This window comes from Necator americanus, chromosome V (genome assembly GCF_031761385.1).
Source record: "Necator americanus strain Aroian chromosome V, whole genome shotgun sequence".
Lineage (NCBI taxonomy): Eukaryota > Metazoa > Nematoda > Chromadorea > Rhabditida > Ancylostomatidae > Necator > Necator americanus.
The window spans coordinates 31,672,384-31,697,378 of NC_087375.1; the positions used below are offsets into that span (position 1 = coordinate 31,672,384).

The following is a 24,995-nucleotide window of genomic DNA, read 5'->3' on the forward strand; positions in this document are numbered from 1 at the left end:
CTTCAAACACTCTTTCGATTCCAATAAAATACAGATAAGAATTGAAAGTATTACTCGAAGTGTGGGGCCGCGTATACGAGTCTGATTGCTACCTGCACGTGGTGGCGTTGCTTTAACTAAACGCAATCAGACGTTCGAGTGTACGCATTGGGAACGTACAAGCTATATAACCTGCATTGTTATATGGCGAAAGCTTCCCATATATTGCAAAAAGGTGCTGCTGTCCAGCACACCTCCAATGCCCATAACCTGAAAGGTCAACTGCCTGAAGGGAGCATGGAATCTTTGGCAACAACCATTCGTTTCGTCACGCCGAACACTATCGAGTGAACTCCAACAAGCCGCTCTATCCAGACTTCTGGGATATCTCTGTGTGCCTTTTGCTGCACTGCAGGAAGCACGGGTGAGAGATCGGCCCGTCATGAGCATCGAAAATTACACCATATACTGCGGCGATGCTGCTGGGAACAAAGTAGGTGGCTGCGCGATAGCTGTGAGGAACGATTACAAGAACCTGATGGAGGAATTTGGCTCAACTTCGTCTAGATGCGCCTTTCTACGACTGCGGGATCGTAGAGGACGTAAACTCTGGATCGTAAGTGCTCACTCACCTACGGAAACCGCTGAGGACAACAGTAAGGACGCCTTCTATGATGAACTCAATGTGTTGATGTCTAAAATACCAAGCCAGCAAGTGGTTATTGTCGGAATCGACGCAAATGCGAAGATGGGACTCGAACAGCAATCCGATGTGCTAGGGAAATGGTATTATCCAGCGAAGCGAACGTCCGCCAACGGTGACCGTCTGGTCGACTTGTGCGAACAGACGGGCCTCGACATCGCCTCCACGTTTAATTCATCACGTTCATCGACGCCATCAGCTCAAGTGGCAGGGGTCAACCCTTTTAACGCCTGAAGAGCAGCGCAAGCGGAAGATGAGGACTCTTAAACTTCAGCTCGACCACGTTGTTGCGAGGAACATTCCTCAGTCAGATATCCGAAAATCTAGAGCTGTTTGGGACGTCGCGTTCGACTCAGACCACTGTCCAGTTCTTCTCAGCTTCAAGATACGGTTCCACAAAAGGAACCGAGGAGTATCTTTTCAACCAAAAATCGACATGGCAGATCTGAAGGATGAAGAATTCAGAACGAACTTCCGCCAACGTGTATCTACTTATGTTGGAGTAGTGACCAGGAAGAAGCTTTGCGATGCGGATTCCTTTATCAAAGTGCATCTAGGACGCTGCAAAGGAACCCTCCCGGTTCAAATGCCGCGGAAGAAGTTTGCCTTTGCATCTGCGGAGACAAGATCCACGTACAATTCTGTATGTGTCGCGCGCAGCGCTGGTGACTTCAACCAGGAAAAGCGTCTTAGAAGGAAGCTGCGTCGTCAACCGCAACAAGACCGCGATAACGAGTGGACGTCAAGAGCGATGGAGTTTGAGGAGGCGTGGGAGGACAGGAACCCGCGGAAAGCTTATGCTCTACTAAAACAGTATAGCGGCAAAATGAAGAGATGTTTCCCTGTCCTCAACACTGCCAATGGGGTAGCTGTCGGTGAAGCAACCCTTCCAACTTGGAAAAAGCACTTCAAGACCTTGCTGAACCGGCTAGCACCGTCAGCTCCTGAATTTGAACACGTTCAAAGACCGACATATGCGGTTAACGAGGAGCCACCGACAGAGTCGGAGGTCCTGGTCTGTATTCAAAAAAGAATGATTCAAGAAGAATGCAAAATCTGGTGGAGACGACGGGATTAGCGCAGAAATGCTAAAACATCTTTCTCCATCTGGGATTCGTGAGATGACAAAGATCATCCGTTCAATATGGATAAACGAAAGGATACCTGATTCGTGGAGGCACGCTATCATAATTCCCCTCCACAAGAAGTTATCCGTGACGGACCCAAGGAATTATCGAGGAATCTCTTTGCTGCGTGTTATGTACAAGGTATTGGAGCGCATTATCCTGGACCGACCCATTAAACATCGCGAAGAAACAACAAGTCAAGGGGCACCCAGATGGTGGTAAGACAATGTCAGCAGGACACTGGTCGACTGTTCTTCGCATAACGTCGTCGATTGCTAAATTGAACAGGAAAGGTCCTGCCACTGCCTTGAGCAAGCTGGCTTTCGTCCTGGCCGATCTACGATTGACCAGGTGTTCATCGACAGGAGAGTGATCGAAATCGAAAAGGCAGCGGTATTCGAAGCCAATGCAACTAGCGCTTCTGGACTTTGAAACCGTGTTCGACTCTCCCCACCGAGGCCGTCTTTTCAACGCGCTTCGCGCCGATGGAGTACCAGGAAAGTTCGTTCGCTTGCTTGATGACATGAATCAACGAACAACTGCTGCAGTTCGAACACCAGCCGGATGTACAACACCGTTTGAAGTGGTAACTGGAGTAAGACAAGAGGCAGTGGCAGGACCTTTCCTGTTCAATTTAGCAATCGACGACATTATGCGAAGAACAGTCGACCAGTGTCCTGCTGACATTGTCTTACCACCATCTGGGTGCCCCTTGACTGACCTCGAGTACGCCGACGATGTTGTTATATTCGCGGAAAGCAGTACGAAACTTCAACATGTTGTCAACCTTGTATCGAAGCTGGCTGCAGCCTATGGACTACGCCTATGCCCTGATAAATGCAAGCAGATGTGGATCTCTTCGAGACCACGAACGGGAATCAGGGTGGACGGACAACTAACAGAACTCGTCAATGAGCTCTGTTATCTGGGCTGTACGCTGAAGAACAACGGCAGCTACAAGAGAGATGTTCAGCAAAGATGCACTAAGGCCACTTCTGCATTTACTCCTTAACGAAATGCCTGTGGTCGACCCTCATCACCAACGAAATCAAGCTGCGAGTCTACCCATCCGAAATTCGCCCCATCATGATGTACGGATTGGAGACTTGGGCAGCACCATCAACGGTTATGGAGACTTATACGGCTTGACTGCACAGAACGAAAGCTGCTTAGACGGCTACTTGGATACTTTTGGCCTAGGGTATGCCACAATGAAGATCTTTACGCAGAAATTGATGTGGTATACCGGCGGATGACACGTGGAAGATATCAACATCTTGCACCGCCATTGAAAGTGGCTAAAGTAAATCGTCTTCGCTTCTTTGGTCATATATTAAGAAGACCGGCAGATCGCCTTGTTTAATGAGTTCTGAGGAGTTCGTCGGGTTCGAGCTGGAAGAAGCCACCTGGCCTAAAACGGAAGTTCTGAACAGAGGTGGTGAAAGAGGACCTGAGGACACTCGGCGTGGATAGGCAGTTCAGGCGAGACGTAAGGTTTCGCAGGACATGGAATAGCGACGAATGCATTGATTCTGTGCAAGCTCTCGCAGAAGATCGAAAAGGTTGGGCAGAGCTATGTTCAAGGGCGGCACACCTCGGCGAAGATGCGGGTAATCGCGTCAGGCGATGACATCAGCCCTCCGATTACTTCAAGTAAGTCACTCGAAGTATGGGCTTTTCCTTGTTTTCCTTCAACAGTTATTACAGATTGATGTTTCAACGTAGAATGATGTGAACGATATCGTACTGATAAATATAACGTTCCACATCAGATCATATAAACAAGTTGCTACCATTTAAGCAGCCGTTTGCACATGTCTAGAAAGAAAACTATGGAATCTTTTGCCTTTATTTATACTAAAAGGAAAGAAAACGTTGTTAATAAAACAGAATTCTGATATCATTATGGAAAAATGTCACCACTATTAAATTTCATTGATCAGTGAAGGAAAGCAAGCACCATAGAAAGTCTGAAGTGTGGTTTCTGACTGGTATAATATAATGAACAGTAAGAAAAATATAGACACAGACGAACAAAAATACCTTCGCAGCATTTAGTCGCGATATGCAGGTGATATTGGAGATAAGCTGTACAACCTCGCGAATGTCGTTGTTCAGCATCTCGTGGCCTCCACTTTACACTAATTTTAATACTATTTAAAACTGTAGATGTTGTTAGTAATTACACAGGAATTGCAAGTTTTTTTTGTGTCAATACGATAGTCAATCATCACCATTGAATAGGAAATATGCTCACTTAACTCTTTTACTCCGAATGCAAAAAAAATCTCACTTCTCTCAGGGACTTGCAAAAAAAGGAATTGATATTTAAATGTGAATAATAATATTTTTGAGGATTTTTCAAATTACTAAATGGGAATAATTTAATATAATATAGTGAAAATAAGGAAAATATCGACATAGATTAACAAAAATAAATTCGCCGCATTCAACGGCGATTCATGGGTGATTTTAGAGGTTAATTATGCAATCATGTTAGGGTTACCTCTGAGTATCGCTTTTCAGCATCTCGAGCTCTCCGTTTTACATTAATTTTTCCACTACCTAAAGTTGTAGGTATCATTATTTCGCATAATAATTACTTCGGAATTGCGCTATTTGAGTGGTAATACGCAAATCAATCATCACTATTGAATGAGAAATATGCTCACTTAACTCTTGTACGCTGAATGCAAAAATTTCACTTCTCTCGGGGATCCCTGTCCGCTTAGTAAAACTGGGCTTATACTGCGCTGCAGCACTCCTACGTCAGACGTCAATCTCTCCCCTAAATACATACTAGGTTGACTTAGTTGATCCCAACTCTGCTTATCAGCATCTTCACACCGGCACCGGACGTGCTCAAACCCATCCTGTTCGATCTTCTAGGAGAGGTCTCACTGAAACTGCCCTTCCGTCGCTGCTTCATATTCTATGAAATGTTACGTTTCGCCGAAACTGCTTGTCGATGCCAAGTTCCTTCAAATCTCCCTTCACTACTTTGGTATAAAACTCCCTTTGACGTACTGGTGTTTTTCTCCCAGTCCAGACTGGCATACTCACTCTTACTTGGACAAGACGACTTAGTTCTTTTAAAGTGGCACAAAAGGAGACGTTTTTTGCAACTACATTAAAAGGCGAGGCGAGGTGCTGATATCCTCCTCCTGTCATCCCTCGTTACGCCGTATTCACTTTTGCAGAAAGTTCTTCGTTATGACAGACCAGTAGTAAGAACTGTCAAGCATCCATCAAAGCAGCTCCTTTCCGCGCAGCTGGAATTCTTCATCACGGTAGAAAACGTTTACAACGTTTCCTACTCATACTTTGTGATGGTTCAAACTGCGGATGATCAAACTCGCAGTTTGACTCCATTGAATGTGATGATTGACCACAGACTTCTCGTATAAGCGTTGAATGCAGAGTTGGCCTTAGCGCATCTTTACTGAGTAACTCTCCCGGAGCAGTTGTCATTTCTCAGCGTTAAGCTCAAAGCACAGCACTCGTCCACAAGTTCGGCTGGTTGTGGAAAACGAAGCAGAAAGCGGAATAAAGACGACGACCTTTACGATCAAATAAGAACAGACTAGGACATCTGCCGAGACGATGTGGCTTGACGCCAGCTATCTACGTCGTTTACGTTCCAGCACGAGGGAACGACAGAGAAGTCGAAACTTTCTATGTTGGCTCAGAGTAGTTTTACAAAAAAAAATGGCCATATCTCCTAGTCTTCTTCTAGCGAGGTCCATTGTTGGTCTCAGAAGAACGCCTGAGGAAATTCATATCAGGACACCTTGTTGTTGTTATGCCAAACTTCTACACAGGATGAGACTACAGTTTCCTTCAAATCATTCTTCACACAGAAAGGAGAAAAGGCTTCGAAGTTCATCAGACGAAGTTCCAGAGAAACTGTCATTAACAGAGATCATTCCGCTACACCCTGCAGTTAACAAGAGACACAGTTGAATTAATTAATGGACTCCCTATCAATGATGTGCCGGAACTGGCTCATAATACTATTGTATCCCCCACGTCGATCTGGAAATAAGCCTACAGTGGAGTGACTGAGAGGTGCAATCTCCTTACTATCCCTTATCCACAAATTTTACAAGGACGATCTTTAACAAGGGTGGGAAATTATAGATGAAGGACAGACATGCGAACAGGCGGAGGTTTCAAAAAATTCAGCACTATAAACCACCCTCACACTCTTTCAAAACTCATCGAGGTGTCGAAAAATTACATTATGTCGCTGATTCCGACTTTCATCTTAAAGAAGATCCTAGACTCAAATGAGGCGGAAGCTCACATAGAGGTATTCTGAGAGTTGTACAATAATCCCACGAACGGAACTCAACTATTCTAGAAACATCGTCATCGACATGAAGGGTGGGGTCCGACAGTCTCCTACACAGTATTGAATACATTACATGAACATGAACGACTTTGACCTGCTACTGAGATCTTTCCTCAAAAAAAATCCTATGCTTCTTTTTTTTTGCTTCGCGAGAAGAGTAACCATTTTGCGTCATTCCTAGGCGATAGTATAGATAGAGGAATTGCGGCGCCCGCTCGTTCAAGCCGGAAACTGCGGAGGTCAACGTGATCAAAATGATTCTTCCGTACTCAGGGTTGCTTGAGTTTTGTAGAAGGCGTAGAATGTTTTTGCAGCGCTGTTCGAGTTTATCATGACTCCTATTTTTTTCAGTTTTAGGATTGCAAAGTCACTTGCGGCAATCCCAAATATATGTGCGAGCAAGGATTCTTCCGATCTCATTTGGGATCATGCGTTACATATGAAGAATGCTGATGGACTTTTGATCTCTCTTAGCCGCACTTCGACACAACTAGTTTTTTTTTTCGTGCAAGAACGGGGACGGAATTCCATCGGAAAAAGTTCTAGCTTATTGTCGTTGACATCCGCTGCCGGTGTGACGCGTCGTCCAGCAATTGGAGGTGTTGCAGATATCACGGCAGACCCAACATTTTCGTGAGGGAATTCTTGTGAGTCTCTTATTAAAGAAAACCGTTGCACAAAAAATGTAAGGCCCTGTATTTATCTCGGTGGTTAAAGTGTTGTTTTTTGTAATAATTACAATTGCTTCGAACCAGCATCAAACTTATACTTCTGCCCGACTAACCACAAGTTATAGTTTGTCAATCTGGATATAACCAGATATCATGGTATTGGTGTTTTTGTTTCTTTTTTCTGCACTTAATATCCTTTTTCATCTAACTACACAATGAGCTTTCATCTAGTTCCTGTAAACTGATTCCAGCGGTAAAAAAATGCCGTAAATAAGCACCTTGATATGTACGCCATTGAAAATCGAATGTTTTCCAATCAGCAACGACTCGTTCTAAAGGCACCACACCGCGAATCTGATGTGTTGAGAGCATCCGCGTGGAAACCTTAAGATGGGATTGTAGACTGGGGAATCCGGCGTTCCACTCATCTCTTTAATCGTGCCGTAAAAAAATGTTTGGTAGGCCATGTTTTTTACGACGATTTCGATTGCAACGCGCCGCATTTAAGTACTTACGGTTGACCATCAATGATGTATTTTCACTGGGTTATCCAACTGAAATCAATAAATATTCTAAGTTGACCGATGCACGTACATACTGGAGCGCTCCAATGTACGAGACAACGAACCGAAACAGTTCCCACGCGATTTTTTCCGACGACTACGGATAGAAAAGCGGAACCACTCCGAATCCAGCAAACTACAACTACACCTCTGGCTTTTCCGTGGATTCCATCGTCAGATCAATATTAATCGTCCGTTGAGAATTTTTTAACAGGCGGACCTAAGGTGGGTGTCGGAGAAGGGGGGAAGTCGTAAAGCTTGCCAGCAGAGGAGAAAAAGGTGAAGAGAGCAAAGAGAAAAAACGAAGGAATTGTCGATTTTGAATAAACTCATACTAAGCGATGCAAAATGTTAGAAAAAGAGATAGCGTGAGCGTGAGGTCGAACTGTCGCACTTCCGAAAGATAGCGTGACGTATTTTCTAAAGATTTTGCTGGTATAATTTCACACCTTTTGATCTAGGACTAGTTTGGGAAAATGGATCCTAAATAATTGAGGGACATCCAGATAAATGGATAAATGCGAGAAGTCATGAGTACGAAGACAAGAAAAAAATAAATTATGCAATGCGTTCAGAAGGAAACCTTGCGACCTTGCTTTTAAGTGAGTTCTTTCCAAAAAAATGTCACCAAGAAAATGGTAAATACTGAGGATGAGAGAAATAATCAAAGAATGAGTGTACGATACCTATAGTCACCTAAAGCTGATAGAGGCCATTGGTTGATGACAGTCGATGGCGCAGTGTGGTTTGTCACCGTTTTTATTGCGACTGTCAAGGACCAATCACTGACAAAAGTGGGATTTTTGCATTTATTGTACGAGAGTTGAAAGAGCATATTTCTCATCCAACAGTAACGAATTCATTATTATCACTAAAAAAAGCAATTTCTTGCTCTTAGTGAGCGAAAAAAAAACACATCTACAGGCACAATTAAGGACAAAATTAGCACAAAGTAGGCCCCACGAGTTTCAGAATACCGACGCTCAAAGTAAATTTCTGTGTATCTTTTTGCTCAACGTGAAATCTAGTTGAGGAAATTTCTAAATTTTGCCTCAACCTTTCGAGTTTCTTTCAACTAGCTTTTGAGAGGACCATAACATCTACGGAGATCACAATTTGCGGTTAAGGGTATTTCTTGATGCTCTCTCAAAATATGGCAAATTTCCTAGCCTCGCTACTGTAATGTCGCAACGGGAAGTCCGAAATCTCAGGTTTTCGGCAACGCCTCAAAATCTGCACTTAAAACAAACTTCAAACAAAGTCCATCAACTAAGCTCGTAGTCTATAAAGACGAGTTCGGGTTGAAGAACCCTGTAAAGGAAGATATTTGCTATTATAATTCATTTCTACTTTCTTCCAGATAGTTTTGTTCTCTCAAAACTAGTTGAGAAAAAGGTGAGGGAAATGTTAAGTTTTCAACTTTTTTCTCAACTAGCTTCCAAAGAAACCAGAAGGATCAAGATTTCGCGAGGTTTTGAAGTAGTCATCGTTGTAACCACTGTCAATGAGTCAAATTGTGTGTAGCAAGTATAATTTAGTGAGAAAATGATTTCAGAATGTGATCAGCGCCGGTGTTGTTTTTTTTTTGATTTTGCAAAAATGCAAATTTCCGGCGGGGATCGAACTCTCAACCGTTTGTAGTCACTGCCAAAAGAAGAATTCTGTCGTCGTAATCACGCTGAGAACTTCTTCATCTTTTCGATTTATGCGCACATATATACTGACTTACTTCCAATTCTAACAGTGAGCTATCAGTGGCGTCTATATACTTGTGTCACTTTATATTAATATCCATTATAGCATTAGTTATTAATATTTGCAATATTGTATTATTTGATTTATTTATTAAACGTCCAATTTGGTTTTTATTCCGTTTATTATAACTGATTTTTCATTACTAGATGAGCGGAAATACTAGAAATAATGAGAAAGGAATCTTCTTCTGATGGATCTTCTATGGAGGCAGTGGTTATCAGGACGGTTTTTTTTTTCCCAACTACACGCTTGACCTTGCGTCAGATTCGTAGGGAATTCCTACCTTCAAATTTCAAAGATATCTTATAATATGTAACCCTCGTGTACGCGCCGCGTCCGCTAGACCGCAGCTCTCAGAACGATTTGGAATTAGTCTCAGTACTCAGACTCAGTCTCAATACTCGTTGTCTACATTCCGAACCATGTTCACCAGAAATTAACATCCTCAATTTTGTGGTATGCTGACTTTAAACACTTGTTTCAATTGCTTGCTTGCTCTGATTTTTCAAAGAATGTTCACTATATTCCAGAAATTCTCTTCATCATTATCTCGTTGTCTCACTCTCATGTGCAAATTTTTTAAAATCAAAATCACATACTCCCTTTTCAAACGGCTGGTTTCTTTGCTGCAAGGTATACTTGGGTCAAAACGAAATGAGGCTTGGAGTAGTGGTGCGATGGACCGTAGGTGTTAGAATGGTGGGGGGGGAGGGATGGGGAAGAAACCCTTGCTAACACCATTCACCGCTGAAGTTAGCGCTGGTCCCGTCTCGATGCCAACCGCTAGCTCCGCTTTAAGCGCAGCCGGTCGCTCAACTGGACGGTGCTGGATGTTGATTTATCCGTTTTGACCCTAGAATATACTGATTCTTAACTGCTCTAGGGAACTCGTGTAGAACAAATAATTTCGCATTATAATAGTGTGGATAAAGAGACGAGTGTATCGCAGTTGGTAGAAGGTTTGCCTGTGGCAGGTTCGAATTTCCATTAGTTCCAACGTAGCCTTTTATCTCTTCGAGTTCGGCAACTTGGTGCCAGACTCGTCCGGGAATGGATAAAAACACTGATTTGGCACATCGGCTACCCCCGCAAGTCATTGTAAGGCTACGCGCATATTCATAAATCAAAAAAGTGCTCTAAATTGAAGTCCGACGGAAGGTTCGTCCCCATAGCCGTACTAGCTAATGAGAAAGGGAAGCAAGAGTAAAAAAGTGACAATGCATCAGCTGAACGTACTTTTAAACGCACCAAATGTTTCTCGAAGACCGCTATCGCGCTTACGACGTATACCAGTCAGTTAACGTTCGGCTAAAGCCGAACTTCAGACTTTCTGTGGTGTTCACTTCGCTCTCCTTCACTGATCAATGGAAATTAATAGTAGTTTATTTATTCTCTTTTTCTCTGAAATTCTCTGAAATTCTTCTGTTTATTCTCTGAAGTTAGATTTCTGTTGTTCTAACAACGCCTTCTTCTTCTTTTCTTCTTTTTTTTATTTATGAATAAAGGCGGAAATTTCATAGTTTTCTTTCTAAATGCGTCAGTTTTACACTTGTAGAGTATACAAACTTCAGCTTCAAAGACATGATTTGAAAGTATTACTCTAAGTATGGGTTTTCCTCTTGTTTCTCCCTTTCCTAAAAGTTATCGCAGAAAAATGTTTTAACATGAAATGACGTGGACGACATCATTGTACTCATAAATATAGCGTTCCACGTCAGATCATATAAACAGCTTGCTACTATTTAAGCAGCCGTTTGAATACGGGTTTCCACTTTGTGAAGAAAGCACGTTACCAACATGGGGAAAACGTGCAAGGAAATGGTGAGGGAGTCGTAAGGAAGAAAATCAACGCGGAAAGTGGATACGACTATGGAACCTTTGCAACGTCCCATTCACCTTTTGCGACACACACACGAAGTTAAGCGATACTTCTACACCACGACACGAAAATTCGACGCAATGGGACCAGCCTCACCGCATTTTATTTTTCTGAAAATTCAACGCAGTGGGACCAGCCTCACCGCATTTTATTTTTCTACGACGCCGGCGCACCAACCCGATGCCGGTGGACCCGTCGCACCGGATATTGCAACTTTCTGGCGCCGCGCACCAACCCGAACCTGTCGGACCAATCCCACCTCCTTGGAGGCGGCCGTTAAGTACCCGCAGCCGATTATCTGCAGCCGAATAAGCGCCTGCAGAAGAGGCTGTCGGTAAGCCAGAGCAGGCATATCTTAGACCACTTATGATCGTTTAGCCACGCCCATCCATCACCACGTCACTGGTTTCACGTGCCGTGTTTGTATTGAAATTAGGTGATAGAGTTCACTTCTAGAAAGGTTCAAAGGACGAAAATGTACCAACGTAGCAAGTGGAAAAAAAACGTAGAAAATGAAAATGCTTAAAATGAAGAAAGAATGTAGAAGATTTTACAAGAAAAAAAAAACAACATTAAAAAACATAAATGAAGCTAATTACGTTCCAAAGTAAAAGTTAAAAGGAGTAAAAACGAGAACCTGGTCTTTGGGAGACGTAGATTTGACATTAAAAAAACTATATATGTATAGAAGATATAGATGTATATTTGCGTTTATACAGACTATTTAATTCATGTAAGACACTGCAATAGTTGTAAAAGTTTCGATTTGTTTGTTTTACATAAATGAAGCACCATTATTTTTTTATTTCTGGGATTTCGTGTGCAATCGTTTGATGTATCTCTATACGTAAGCGATCCCTACAGAAGCATTCCCAGAGATAACGTGCTCCTGCGAGGCATGTTTCGCACCTCATTAGACGATGAGGACCGAAGATGGGCGATGTGATGGGCGAGACGTAAGGCGAACGCAGCACAACGATCTGCTGACGCCATTGGCTGCTGCGCAGAGCAATTGCCAATAGCCGTTGCCAGTCGTTTCCCCTAAGTGTAGGTTGCCGCGCAGACTGCGGGTACCTAGCTATACGCACCCACCTCCTTGTATAGGTATCTCGCGTCGGCGCACTAGCTCGACCCCGGTGGACCCGTCGCACCCCATATTATAGCTATCTGGAGTCGGCGCACCAATTGGACGTCGGTGGACTCGTCGCACCCCCTTTTCGAACTTCGTGACTGACACAAACACGTGACAGAATAAGCCCGTTATTATATAGCATGATATACGTCATGGAATGCACGTTTGGTAGAGACGCGCGCCACTTAAGGGTTAAAAAAGGATAAAAGGCAATGGGATTCCATTTTTCGGTGTGGCACGTCGAAAAAAGAAACAGAACGCTCTAAATTAAATTTCAGAAATGTGGATGCAACGAAAACAAGTACCAAGAAGATTGAAGGAAGCGCTGGGTATCGCAAAACTATTCAAATTCATATTTCACTGAATTGGTGGGTGAAAATCCCTTCGACCACTAGATGTGCTAATAACGGTTAGCTCAAACGAGTTTTTTTTCTCACATTACTTTCGCTACAGAAGCATTATACATTATACTTATACAACTTTAATTCAATATTTGGTGTCTCTCAAGATCTGTTTAAACTTGTATGCTTAAACTATTTGATGTGACAACAGTTCTCCTTTGCATGATAGTTGAATTGAATGAGTTGTTTCACATTGTGCACCTTGGGTGAACAAATTAAACGATAAGAAGGATAATGTCTTTAGCGTATCAATCCGCTTGGGATTCGCCATGCGTTTGACTGCAATTCGTAATCCTTGAGATTCCTGGAACGCGTATTGGCCTATACATTGTCTTGCGGGAGCTAGTCGATAGAGCAAGTCAGTGTTTTTATCCTCTATCCTTTTCATAATAACGGGCTTAGTCTGTCACGTGTGTGTGTGCATGTGTATGTGTATGTGTATGTGTATGTGTATGTGTATGTGTATGTGTATGTGTATGTGTATGTGACGAAATTCCAAAAAGGTGGTGCGACGGGTCCCACGGCGTCGACACGGCGCAATAAGTTTGTGTGCATGTGGCTGAAGGTAAATGGAACGTTGCAGCAGTTTCATAGCCGTGGCCACTGGGAGTGTTGCTTTTCACCTTGCACATTTTCCTCATGTTGGTAACACGCTTTCTTCAGAAAGTGGAAACACCACAGAAAACGGCTGCTTAAATAGTAACGAACAGTTTACATGATGTGACGTAGACGTTATCCTTATCAGTAGGATTATGTTTTTCACGTTATTTTATGGTAAAATATCATTCTTTGATAACTGTTGGGGGGAAGGTGGATGAGAACCCGTATTTCGAGTAACGCTTTTAAACTTTTTCTATAACATATTAGTAATTAGAGTTTGCAGCTGAAGTTTGAATGTTCTCCAAATTTAGAACTGACGCACTTAGAAAGAAGACTGTGAAATCTTTCACCTTTATTTATAATAAAAAAAGATGAAGAGAGATTGTTAAAGATACACAAGTCTAATTTCACAGAAAATGGGCACTAATATTAATTTTCGTTGATAAATGAAGGGGAGCGAAGCGAACACTATATAAAGTCCGAAGTCCGGCTTTAGCCGGACGTTTAGACTGGTATTGTAATATAATGTTAGACAACAAGTCTGAACGTCCGGCTAGAGCCGGACGTCAGACTTGAGACTTTAGACTTATGACATACATACAAACACACACATACATACACGGAGTAAGCTCGTTGTTATATACCACTTTGAACGTCCGACTTAGGGATATATACATATATATACATAAATATAGATCAAATCGTTTTTTATACGTTCATCAATACCACATCATCAATCAACAGGACAACGGCTATTTCCTCAGCCTCGTCAGAGGTCACACGTATTGATCACGTATTGAAGAAAAATCAAATGAACCAAACTACAATGAGTAGTTCTTCTTATTCCGAGGTAGGTATATCTTAAAAGAAGCGGTTAACCAAGATTTTTTGTTATCTCAAAATGAATATATGCGACTGACTATAGAGATAACAGGGAGATCACAGCACTTACCAAAATCCTCAGCGAACGTCTACGTCGGTGTTGCCCATCCCTTTCGTATTGCCTCGATCCACTCGCCAGATCCGGTTCCCATTTTTCGCCTGCACTTTCGTAGTTCTCGTCATTATCTAGCGGTATTTAACTTATGAATTGTTTTGTTTTTGTTTAGTCTGGATAAATAATGACTCGACTCAGCGACAAATGACGGATAATCCATGATTAGCACCACTCAGCACAACTGATTCATGATGTTTTACTTTTTATTGTTTCATTTCATTTTCCTTTTTTTTACGAAACCTCCTACTAGGAAAAACAAGCTCTAGAAAAATGTAAATCCATACGTTGACATCAAAAAACTGGGACGGGGTTTCTAGAAATTTGTCGGTTTCCATGGAAATTGAGAATTTCTGGTTTCGTTTCAAGCCCTTAGTCCACAATTTCAAACACGGATCTGCGAAAAGGGGCATGATTGCATATGTGTTCGTGTTGCCAGGAGGATTTATGTGAACATCCTCCTTTTTGTGCTTAAATTATATAGCTCCGTTGAAAAAAGCGCTACTCATTTACAATTCTTATTTCTTTTCATAAGCATCAATTAATGTCATCAATTTTTTAAAGCGAGTTTCAATATTAGCGGTACTCATAAGTGATATTTCAATGGCAACAAAAAAAAACAAATTCAAGTAAATTCAATTTTATCTTTTGTCGACTATGCACTCTCCTTTATTATCCAGAACCTTTTGCTTTCTTGCTGGTAGAGTTTCAATTTCCAGTTCATAAAATTTTATTTCCTTTGAAGAAAAATATGATTCTAGGTGAGCTTGTATTTCATCCATATTTTTGGAATTTTTATTCCTTAGGGAATATTCCATCGACCGGAAGAAATAAAAATCAGATGGTGTGCTATATCTGGAGAATATGGGAGATGGGGCAAACTTCCCAGTTTAGCTCCCTTATTTTTTTTCTGGATTAATCTTGCTGCGTGCTGCTTGGCATTATAGTGCTGCGATACTACTCCTTTTTTGTTGAACTCTGTAAACCTTCCGAATTTTTTAAAGATGTCTTTACACTGTTTACCAAATATCCTGAAGGGTGTTTGCTATTTCCTCGCTACTTAGTTTGGGATCTGTTTCCATCAGTGATTTCATAGCGCCATTATCAACCTCAACAGGGCGTCCACTTAGATTGCCATCAGACAAATTAAAATTACCGCTGGAAAATCTTTTAAACCAGGGTTGGCACTTATTAACTTTCAATACGACACCATACACAACGCACTTTTTTTTGCAACCGTTGCATTAAAACCAGATCGAAAATGAACCAGCATGCAATGGCATGAATGTTCTTCAGTTGGTTGATTGTCCACCATTTTACGACGGTGTAATAAAAAGTTTGAATTTAACTGTGGATATTGCCATATAAGACACGTCTTTATGCATCCACGCTCTGAACTAGACTGAACCAAGTATTCTACAGTAATATTTATTAATTATAATTATTGATTACTTATGGGCACCCTTGATAGTTGCAATACTGGCCAGAGAACAAATATGTGATTCAGAGTGCAGAATTTCCTAGAAACCAAGATTCATGCATCCGAAAGACTACAAACATGTTCTGCTGGTAGTAAAATTTTCCAGAAATCAAGAATTTTTTTGTTGAACTTCTTTTCCGAAATTTAGATGTGTTTTAGTGGAATTGGTAAATGCAGTATAGAACACACGTGAGCCTCGATTTGTGCTATAGTATCAGTTCTAGTTATTTATGGATAGACGATTAAAATACATGTATGCAACTACAGCAGACTTAAAATGGCCTGACTTATTGCATACTGGATGCCTTCGAACGATTTCCAACAGCTCGCAGTCACCTACACGTGAAAATCCCGGTCTAAGCGACAGGATGCACAGCCCAGCTCCCTAAGCGATTGCGCTCGAAGCGGTTAGGATCAAGCCGGGACCCCTTCTAACACCACTTATCGCTACAATATGCCACTGTCTAGGAACACTATCCTAATCGCTATCTCGACCACGTTGCTTGGAGCGCAGCCGCCCATGAAACTGCACCGTGCTTCACGTCGTTTTGACCCGACTGTACACCATGTTGCTTTGCCATTTACAGTCGAGTCGAAAACATGAACAGTTGCTACGTCATTTACAGTCGAGTCGAAACAATATGAATCACAAGTGTATAGTCGGGTCAAAACGACATGAAGCACGGTGCCTTTGCATACGCGCTCGAAACGGCGCTGTGGAGGCAGCAGCTGGAAACGAGGTGGGACCAAACGGTCGCAAACTGCAGCGATGGGTGGTGCCAGCAAATGTTTCACTACGCTCCTAACTGCCACGCTCCACCGCACCGCCTCGAGAGAAGCCGCGTACGCAATTGCGTATGTGCTTCATGTCGTGTGATCCTACTATAGACCCGATTGTACCTATGGGTAAAGGTAACTTCCACTTCCTCACTAATGAAGCAGTATGAATCATAGGTGCATCGAAGGATATAACCGCAGGTGTTTATGTCTGTCGACCGTTTGGTGTTTGCTTATGTTTGAAGACCGCGACGTGTCCGCGCGACGCTCACGTGTAGAAGAAAGCTCACACACTTTCTGTACTCGCTATAGGACCCCTCCTCCCCGTGCTCTAACCCTTATCGAGCGTCGAATCGTTGCCTTTCCATTAAAGAGCCAACTATAGGTGCTTTTCATAGTATATTTGAGCTATTAGTTCTCGTAAGTTGGAACTAGACCCTGCAACAAACTGCTTCAGATACTGTTGTTGTTGGATCTCTGAGTTCAGTATATCCACAACTGTTGCTTTGGCTTTTCTAATTAACTCTAGTTATAATTGCTAGCCATAAGCCCTTTCCCGTTTCTGCCTTAAAAACTACAGTAGTCTTCAAGTGCAGTACAGTAAAGCGCACTTGAATACAGAAAGTGAAAACAAGCCTACCTTGCTAGTTGAGATCATCGTGAAACCGGAATACGGAAAAAGTGAGGCCGTACTATACGCTCATTGTTTTTTGTCGTACTTTTCATGGCATCTTGCCGGCAGCTGCTAGTTCTCGGTGCATGGTAGTTAGTAACTGTGCTTACGTAGTTGATAGCGACTCATTCGTAACCACAGTACGCACTATCCCCACCTGACACATTTCACATTCCCCTCCTCCCTCCGGCTTACCGTAAACAAAAGCATGTCGCGTCCTACGGCTGAGCTGATATAGTCGGCGCGAGATTTGCACCACACGCGTCGTGTCGACTCGATTGGATGTGTTTCTCAATCTTGTGTGTGAGAACTAACTCGTCCAAGATGAACTTCAAGAGCATCCGCACCTCTTCGTGATATGGGTGATACACTGCTGTAATTTCCTCTGCTTAGACGGAATGATTTCGCGCGTTTGAGTCTATTGGCCTATCGACCGAACGCTGTGCTTGGATACTCGATCAATGATCAGTTGCTAGTGAAGCGAACGCGCGACGCTGTCGCTTCCACGAAGTCCGCGGTCAGCCTTATTTCATGCTAAGACGTGAGTATCGTACCTTCCCCTTTGATGTATTTATTTCTCCGTCGCAGTTCTCGGTCGAAGGCGTCGTCGACGAGTTTCTCAAAATTTGTTACCTGTTTCAAACAACAAACGTCAGATGACCCCGCTCTCTTTTTCCCCCTATCCCGAAATATGCTGTTATTGGCTTCGAGAAAGTTTTTCATGTGGATCCACTGGGAGTGCTCATCGTGCTCATCGTGCTTTGCACTATTGTGTTAACGGATTTTTTTCATCTTGATTTTTTTCAGAGGTCCCACTACTTACAAGCATTGATTGGATAACAAAATATTCAACATCATGATGCTGTTCTTCTTTTTGGTGGGTCTTGCTTTAATTTCTGATTATTTGATCAAGAACAAATATTTTTTGCTGATGCGATAAGCGAGGATTTAGGTTTTCAATGCCCTTTAAAAAAACTAAGTAAAAAAGAGCTTTCATGAAAACATATCCCAGTAAGGATTAGATCCTTTTTTCTCGCAGTAAGTCACATCAGTAAATCCTAATTTCATCCCAATCTACTACGTTAGTAATATGCGTTCATGGTGCGACATCACCTCATCGGTGAAGTATAAAACAACCCGATTTCTCCTTGAATTGAAATAGATAAACGAGTGTTGGATGCATACAGTAATCTCCGAGAAACTCGACTCAACATATCTTCAGTTAAATAGGGAGAAATGGAGAGTGACACTCAGTGGAGCCCTTACTTCTCGAAGTAAATAATTAAATCAGTCGGGCCCATGTAAGCTAAAGTTACTAAATTGAGAAATGGGGGAAACACTGAGTGCCCCCCCCCCCTATTTGTGCAGTTGCGGATTTAGAAAAAGAAACATAAATCGGTCCCCTTCACTATCATTGTTTGCTTAGAAAGTAGTTGCAGCTTTTTTTCTTCTTCTGAGCTCGTATCTCTATGGCTGTGCTTTGTTCATCCAGCGCTAGCTGTTTGTCACGAGTGCGTGCGGCTTGTCGGACGCAGTGAAATGACGTAACCATCTGAAACCTGCGGCAATTGTTTAAGCGGTCGCAGTCGACGAAGAACTTTGCTGGCTCCAATTGGATTGTGGATATGGGCAGAGGACCCACCACGCAAAAACGAGCGCATCCAGTAACACAACTGCGCCAAGCTCCACGTCGTTTTGACTCGAAAGACCTCGGAACACCAGCGTCGAATGAGTGCGCCGGCGTCAGATAGCTATAAAAGGGGGTGCGGCGAATCCATAGGCGTCGAATTTTATGCGCCAGAGTTGTAGAGCGGTAAAATGGATTGCGACGGGTCCCCTTTGTAGCCAAAATGGTGCGGCGGCGTCGTTGAGCGGTAAAAGTAGGAGACACGGGTTCAATGGCATCGGATAGGTGCGCTGTGGTCGTAGAGTGGTAAGATGGGGTGCGTTCGGTCCAACGGCGTCAGATTCGTGCGCCGACACCAGAAAGCTATAGAATGGGTGGGACGGGTCCAACGGCATGGAATTGTTCTGTCATAGTGTAGTATTATCATGCAGCAAACTCGTATACATGTCGCAAAAGGTAAATGCGACGTTGCAACTGCTTCGTTTCGCCACTGCGTGCATTGCTTTTCACCTCTACGAGTTCTCCGCATGTCTACTTCCTTGCACGCTTCTTTCAGGTTGATATTAACATGCCTTCCTCAGAAGGTGAAAACACGAATGAAACCGGCTGCTTAAATAGTAGCCAACTGTTTACATGATCTGACGACGAACGTCATCTTTATGAGTAGGATGATGTCTTTCACGTCATTTTATGCCAGAACATCATTCTTTGATAACTGTTAGGGGGAAACAGGGGAAACCCCATATTTAATAGTACTTTCAAATTGTGTGTATATTATATTGGTATCGAAGGAGTGTTTGAGGCTGTAGTTTGAATATTCTCAAAATGTAGAAATGAAGCGTTTAGAAAGAAAGCTATGAAATCTTTTGCCTTAATTTATAGTTAAAAAAAACAAAGAAAAGAACGTTGTTAAGAAAACAGAATTCTGATTTTGGAGAAATTGTCACTACTATTAATTTTCATTGTTCAATGAAGGGGAGCGAAGCGAATGCCTTAGAAAGGTTAAGTGCTGCTTTAGCCGGACGTTCAGACTGGTGCTCTAACAAAATAAAAAACGGAGAGGAAGGTCCGCAGTATGTAAAATCATCAGTGCACGATAGATTCGATTTAACCGCAATAGTAATTACCAGTATATTTGGAGTTAGTTGTTGGTTCATTCTTTTAGTGCATGGATTGGAATAGTCGGCTCAAAACCACACGATGCAGAGCGGCTGCGCTCGAAGTGGTACGGTGAAACGCCACTCATCGCCGCATTTCGTGATGGTCCCATCCCGATTCTAGTCGCTCGTCCCACCGCGCCGCTTCGAGCGCAGCCGCTTACGAAACTGCACCGAGCTTCATGTCGTTTTGACTCGACTATAGCCAGCGCATAAGATGCATCACGAAACCAGGGTATCTAATATGGATGCACATCAACTGCGAAGAATTTATTTATTACATTTGTTTACAGAGTGCTTTTCTGTTACATGCCGTCAACGGACAACAAGAACAAAGTGTGTTCATAACATTTGAATTCCTGGTCCATGTTCAATTTTCATTCTAATAAATTTCTACTGTACAAGTATTAACTAATTTGCAGATAATTCTACCACATTACAAAAATTTAGAAGATGTTTTGTCAATGAAGAATTCAGCGAATGTGCTTCACCATGTGAGCCAACATGCAAAAATCCTACTCCGGTAATGTGTTCTTTTTTCGTTTGGTGCTGTCCTTATTAAGAAAGCAAATTTGTTCTCTCTGCTATCAAGATAATTTGACCGGAGGAGAATTCCAGGGAGTTTGTTCGCTGCAGTGTGTCGCTGGATGTCAATGCAAAACAGGTTTTCTAAGGAATGAACTTGGCGCTTGTGTGAATAAATGCAATAATCGTGCGTAAATGTTCATTTTAAGATCTAATATAAAATGTTGTTTGCTATTCAAAAAGCTTCGAATTATAGAGACGTCAAAACCTATATGTGGTGCTAATGAAGAGTTCAATGAGTGTGGTTCAGCATGTGAGCCAACGTGTCGGGAACCCAGACCGGTCCGAAGTTTATTCAACTTACAATATTTGGATATCTATTGATATTGGATATTGGATATTTTGTTATTATCGTGGATAGACTATACAACAGAGCCTCGGTTCTTTAATTTGCAGATAGTATGCACATTACAATGCGTGATTGGATGCCAATGCAAGAGCGGATTCTTCAGAGATGACAGAAATGAGTGCGTTGCCGAGTGCGACAATGGTAATGAAAGTGCATTATTTTTTCTCTTCTGGATAGTCATGTGCAATTATGTAACCAATATTTAGCTTCATCCAACATTTGTGCAGTGAATGAAGAATTTAAACAGTGTGGTACAGCATGTGAACCAAGCTGTGAAAATCCCAAACCGGTCGGTAACTTTTGTCTGTTCCTAAGTTTTTCCTGAATAATAAACGAGAAATTCCTGTGGAATGAAAATTCACAGGAAGGTTTCCTTTCTTTCTTTGAACTTAATAATAAAGTAGAAGTATACATTCCAGTCAGTCTGTTCTGCTCAATGTGTCGTTAATGTTTGCCAGTGCAAATCCGGCTTTTTACGTAATTCGAAGGAACAGTGCGTCGAGCACTGTGAAGAAGGTAGGTCTCGAACCCAATAGTAAATTCACCACGCAATTGTTTTATCAAGGGAGTTGAATAGCAAATTTTCCACTATTCTGCATAACGCTATACCTTTTTATATCTGCGCACTGCTTTTTGTTTCATAGAATCTCGTATTGCAGCGATTTCATCGTTGCATACTGAAAGATTCTTACCAGAGGGTGAGAATGTGACCCGCACTTTGTAGTTAGTTATTTTTACTGCGGATATGACAGATAAAGCCGTGGGGCTTATGCTTCTTTTTACAGGCAAAAAAAAATCATTTTTTGTTCAGATCCTTGTCCAGTGACTGAGGAAAGGAAAGTTTGTGGTACAGCATGTGAACCCACATGTTCTAACCCAAAACCGGTAGGTTTCTTCATAATTCTTAAAGAAATCTCAATGTTCACAGCTAAGCATTCCTTCAAATTGTCGATTGTACGATTTTTTGGATGAACATTTCTGCTCCGTCACTGTCACTGACATGGAAAAAGTGAACGATAATGGATGGCAAATCTGGAACTAGTTTTATGGAAAAGTTTATCTGCAAATTTGTATGTTTTTCTGGAACAATGTATTATTAATTAACAACCGTTCTGACTGGAAAATGGAAGTGATACTGTGAAACTCTTTTTACGGAGGGATGCAAAACAAAACTGAAATAAATAATTTCAGAGTTTGGAAGAATTTTCAATGTTAGGTTCTCTCCGCTGGTAAATAGATAGGATTTGGGACCTTGTTTGCAAGCATCGTACCGAAATCGGCACGAAAGATACACATCATATCTAGAAATCAGACGGATTAGGAGCACGTGTTACGAAACGAGATCACTTTATATGGAGTTCATCTTTTTTTTTTTGAATGTAACAAGTTGCTTAATGAGCTGATCAACCCATTACTCTTCACCCATCTGCTTCATGGATTTGTAGCGAGTATTTTGCTTCCTCATTGGTGCTTGTGAACTACGTCGCGAATATTACCTGCTATTGGAAAGAATCCAATATCGACATTTTCAAAAACGCAGCCTTTAAATTGCTGCATCAATGTTCGCTGATTGATTTTCAGAAATGTACAAAACAGTGCATAAACGACGTTTGTCAATGTCGTCAAGGTTTCATTCGTAACTCGAAGAATCAGTGCATTCCGACGAGCGCCTGCCCTCCATCTGGTATGCTCTTCTGGAAATCTATAGGCAACTGAGGTATGGTCGGATCAAAAGGACATGGTGTATTGTGCAATTAGGTAAGCGGCTGCGCTTGGAGCGGTGCTGTGTAGTCGGGTCAAAACGACGTGTAGTTGCATTTACGTACGCGCTCGAAATGACCCTGTGGAGGCAGCAGTTGGAACCGCGAGGTAGGACCATCGCAAACTGCAATGGTTCACGCTAAGGTCTTACCACGCTCCCAGCCGCTACGCCCCACCGAAGCGCCTCCGAGAAGCCGGTAGCGCAATTGCATGCGTGCTTTATGTCGTTTTGACCCTGCTATAGTTAGCGTGTGTTGGTAGCAAGGATCCCTCCTCCTAACTGCTAAGCCTCACCACTTCGAGCACAGCCGCTTACGCAATTGCATAGAGCTTCATGTCGTTTCGACCTAACCATATCTAACTAGCACATGATGATGCATTTCACGATATTCTTCTTTTAAGAACTACCTTGCGGCAGAAATGAAGAGAGAAAAAAGTGCGGGACTGCCTGTGAACCCACGTGTACAAATCCGAATCCAGTGAGCTTTGTTTCTCCTCATTAATCAAATGAGGTGAACATCGTCCGTTTTTGTATTGAGATGCGCTATTTTCAGCGTTGTACAAAACAGTGCATAAACGACGTTTGTCAATGTCGTCAAGGTTTCCTTCGTAACTCGGAGAATCAGTGCATTCCAGCGAGCGAATGTCCTCTGTCCGGTAGGCTCAGGATTAAATCGGTATCCTAATATGTATTGTGTACTAAACAGTAGTGTTCAGAAACAACAACTACACTCTCAACCAGCTGTGATGATTTTGAATGTCCAGAAGGAACTGTTTGCACTACGGTGGAAGAGAGCTGTTCGGAACCACCTTGCCCGGCACCCCTGCCGAGATGCGTTAGATCTCAGATCCCACCAATGATGTGCGGGCCACACGAATCTTGGACAAACTGCTCCGGATGCGAGCCAACATGTAGTAATATGAATCCAGTGAGTGAATCTTCCATCTTTCCATCATGATTGTCTATTAGAGATAACTAACATAGAGGTGCATCCCAGCTACCTATCCCAACCTGCCTCGGCTCGTCGATGACTCCCTCAATGCTAGGCAGATTATCCGCTGGCAAAATTTTTGTTATTAGTTTTTTTTATGTTATTTTGTGATATTAGAGTAACGGAATGGTGGAGGCTTTGCTGGTGTGGAATTAAACTAATACTTCTTTTCGCAAAGTAGGAACAAACTGATATTTTTCGGAAATAGATAAGCAGAGCGGGTCCAGCTAAGCACCAATATACGGTCGGCTAAAATCGACCTGAAGCCTAACACAGCTATTGAGACCTCTCGCTCAAAGTGACGCGTTGGGACTTCTACCCATCCTTGCAGTATGATTGAAGCCAGCGTGTGTCCCACCTTGAGCGCAACCGTTTACACAGTTGAGCCAGACTCTAGGTAGTTGTGATCCGACTGTAAATCTGCGTAAATCTCCGCCAGTGTTGGACAAATTTTTTTAGACCCTTTGAATAGTTTTCAACTCAAAAGAATACATACATATTTCTGCTGCTGAGACCGCATTCCACAGACATTTCAAGATTCCTCCCTTTCAATGCATACTTCTGGCGATGATTGTAACTAACTCTTCTGAACATTTAAAGGGGTACTCAGATCTCATTTCTTTTTGTGTGCCGTAGAAATAGAAGTAGAGTAGAAATCCGTGATGTATATGGAAAGCACCTTACCATTTTGGCTGAAACTAGTTACAGTCGAGAACATTCACTTAATAGAAATTGCAGGTTGGACTGTTGAGCATTAGCTACTTTGCACTTTCCTACACATTTCATTTCCATTCGCATAAGAATGTTTTTGGGGAAACATTCTGACTTGCAATCCATAATATATTTTCAAATTCCAGTTTGAATCATTTTCGAAAGTAAACTGACGTTTGACTGTGAATAACGAAGGTCTTGAAGTTGGTGAACATCTTTCCATTAAATATCATGGGATTTTACGCATTTCATCAAATATATTGTTTCAAAAACTGCAACCTTGTTTTCTGATTATCATAAGCCCTGTTTTCCATTTTCTAGGTTTGCGGCTTCTCTTGCGGTAGACCACGATGTATCTGCGAGGAAGGATTCTTCCGATCTGATTTAGGATCATGCGTTACAATTAAAGAATGCCAACGTTAATCTCCGTTAGTCATATCGACACACCCGGTTTCCTTTTCTGCGGCATTCTAAGTAAACCTTATAAAAAATTCTTACTTTATGCCTTATTCATTCTTTTTATTGATTGCATGTTTCTTGATTCTGAATACATGTGTGAAGTGGTGTGCTTATGTGACTCTGGGACCTTGATCTTTGATGTCAATTTTATCGCTTTTACGTATGGTACAGGCACGAGCAAGCGTCGGGACCTTTTACCTGTTAACTGAGATCATGTCGTACATCTTTTTAACAAATTTCCGCTTCCAAAAATCACATACAGTGAA

At 42.2% G+C, this 24,995-nt stretch overlaps 4 protein-coding genes across 8 annotated transcripts; all 4 read left to right on the top strand.

The window, feature by feature from the left end:
• Positions 1–421: 421 nt before the first annotated feature.
• Positions 422–1,760, top strand: RB195_015819 (uncharacterized protein; the record flags this gene model as incomplete). Of its 4 annotated transcripts, XM_064206712.1 has the most annotated exons (3): positions 422–895; positions 957–1,495; positions 1,564–1,630. In XM_064206712.1, 3 exons carry the CDS (start codon positions 422–424, stop codon positions 1,628–1,630), a joined length of 1,080 nt encoding a protein of 359 aa, XP_064062591.1. The 4 variants fall into 4 exon arrangements, with proteins under 4 accessions (XP_064062591.1, XP_064062592.1, XP_064062593.1 ...); XM_064206710.1 differs by lacking the exons at positions 957–1,495; positions 1,564–1,630 and having other exon boundaries at positions 422–916; XM_064206713.1 differs by lacking the exon at positions 422–895 and having other exon boundaries at positions 936–1,760.
• Positions 1,761–2,215: 455 nt separating this feature from the next.
• RB195_015820 (uncharacterized protein) lies at positions 2,216–2,821 on the top strand (the record flags this gene model as incomplete). Its single annotated transcript, XM_064206714.1, has 1 exon — positions 2,216–2,821. The coding sequence occupies one exon, from the start codon at positions 2,216–2,218 to the stop codon at positions 2,819–2,821; it is 606 nt and encodes a 201-aa protein (XP_064062595.1).
• A 7,044-nt stretch (positions 2,822–9,865) lies between these two features.
• Positions 9,866–12,843, top strand: RB195_015821 (uncharacterized protein; the record flags this gene model as incomplete). The annotated part of the gene is made up of 3 exons (XM_064206715.1): positions 9,866–9,975; positions 12,442–12,572; positions 12,809–12,843. The coding sequence occupies 3 exons, from the start codon at positions 9,866–9,868 to the stop codon at positions 12,841–12,843; spliced, it is 276 nt and encodes a 91-aa protein (XP_064062596.1).
• Positions 12,844–17,944: 5,101 nt separating this feature from the next.
• Positions 17,945–24,693, top strand: RB195_015822 (uncharacterized protein; the record flags this gene model as incomplete). Of its 2 annotated transcripts, none has more annotated exons than XM_064206717.1 (14): positions 17,945–17,965; positions 20,166–20,208; positions 20,295–20,395; positions 20,491–20,584; positions 20,654–20,739; positions 20,854–20,947; positions 21,013–21,095; positions 21,226–21,322; positions 21,618–21,691; positions 22,388–22,490; positions 22,970–23,046; positions 23,122–23,224; positions 23,285–23,496; positions 24,592–24,693. In XM_064206717.1, the coding sequence occupies 14 exons, from the start codon at positions 17,945–17,947 to the stop codon at positions 24,691–24,693; spliced, it is 1,290 nt and encodes a 429-aa protein (XP_064062597.1). The 2 variants fall into 2 exon arrangements, with proteins under 2 accessions (XP_064062597.1, XP_064062598.1); XM_064206716.1 differs by lacking the exon at positions 17,945–17,965 and adding an exon at positions 20,090–20,107.
• Between the last annotated feature and the right edge of the window lie 302 nt (positions 24,694–24,995).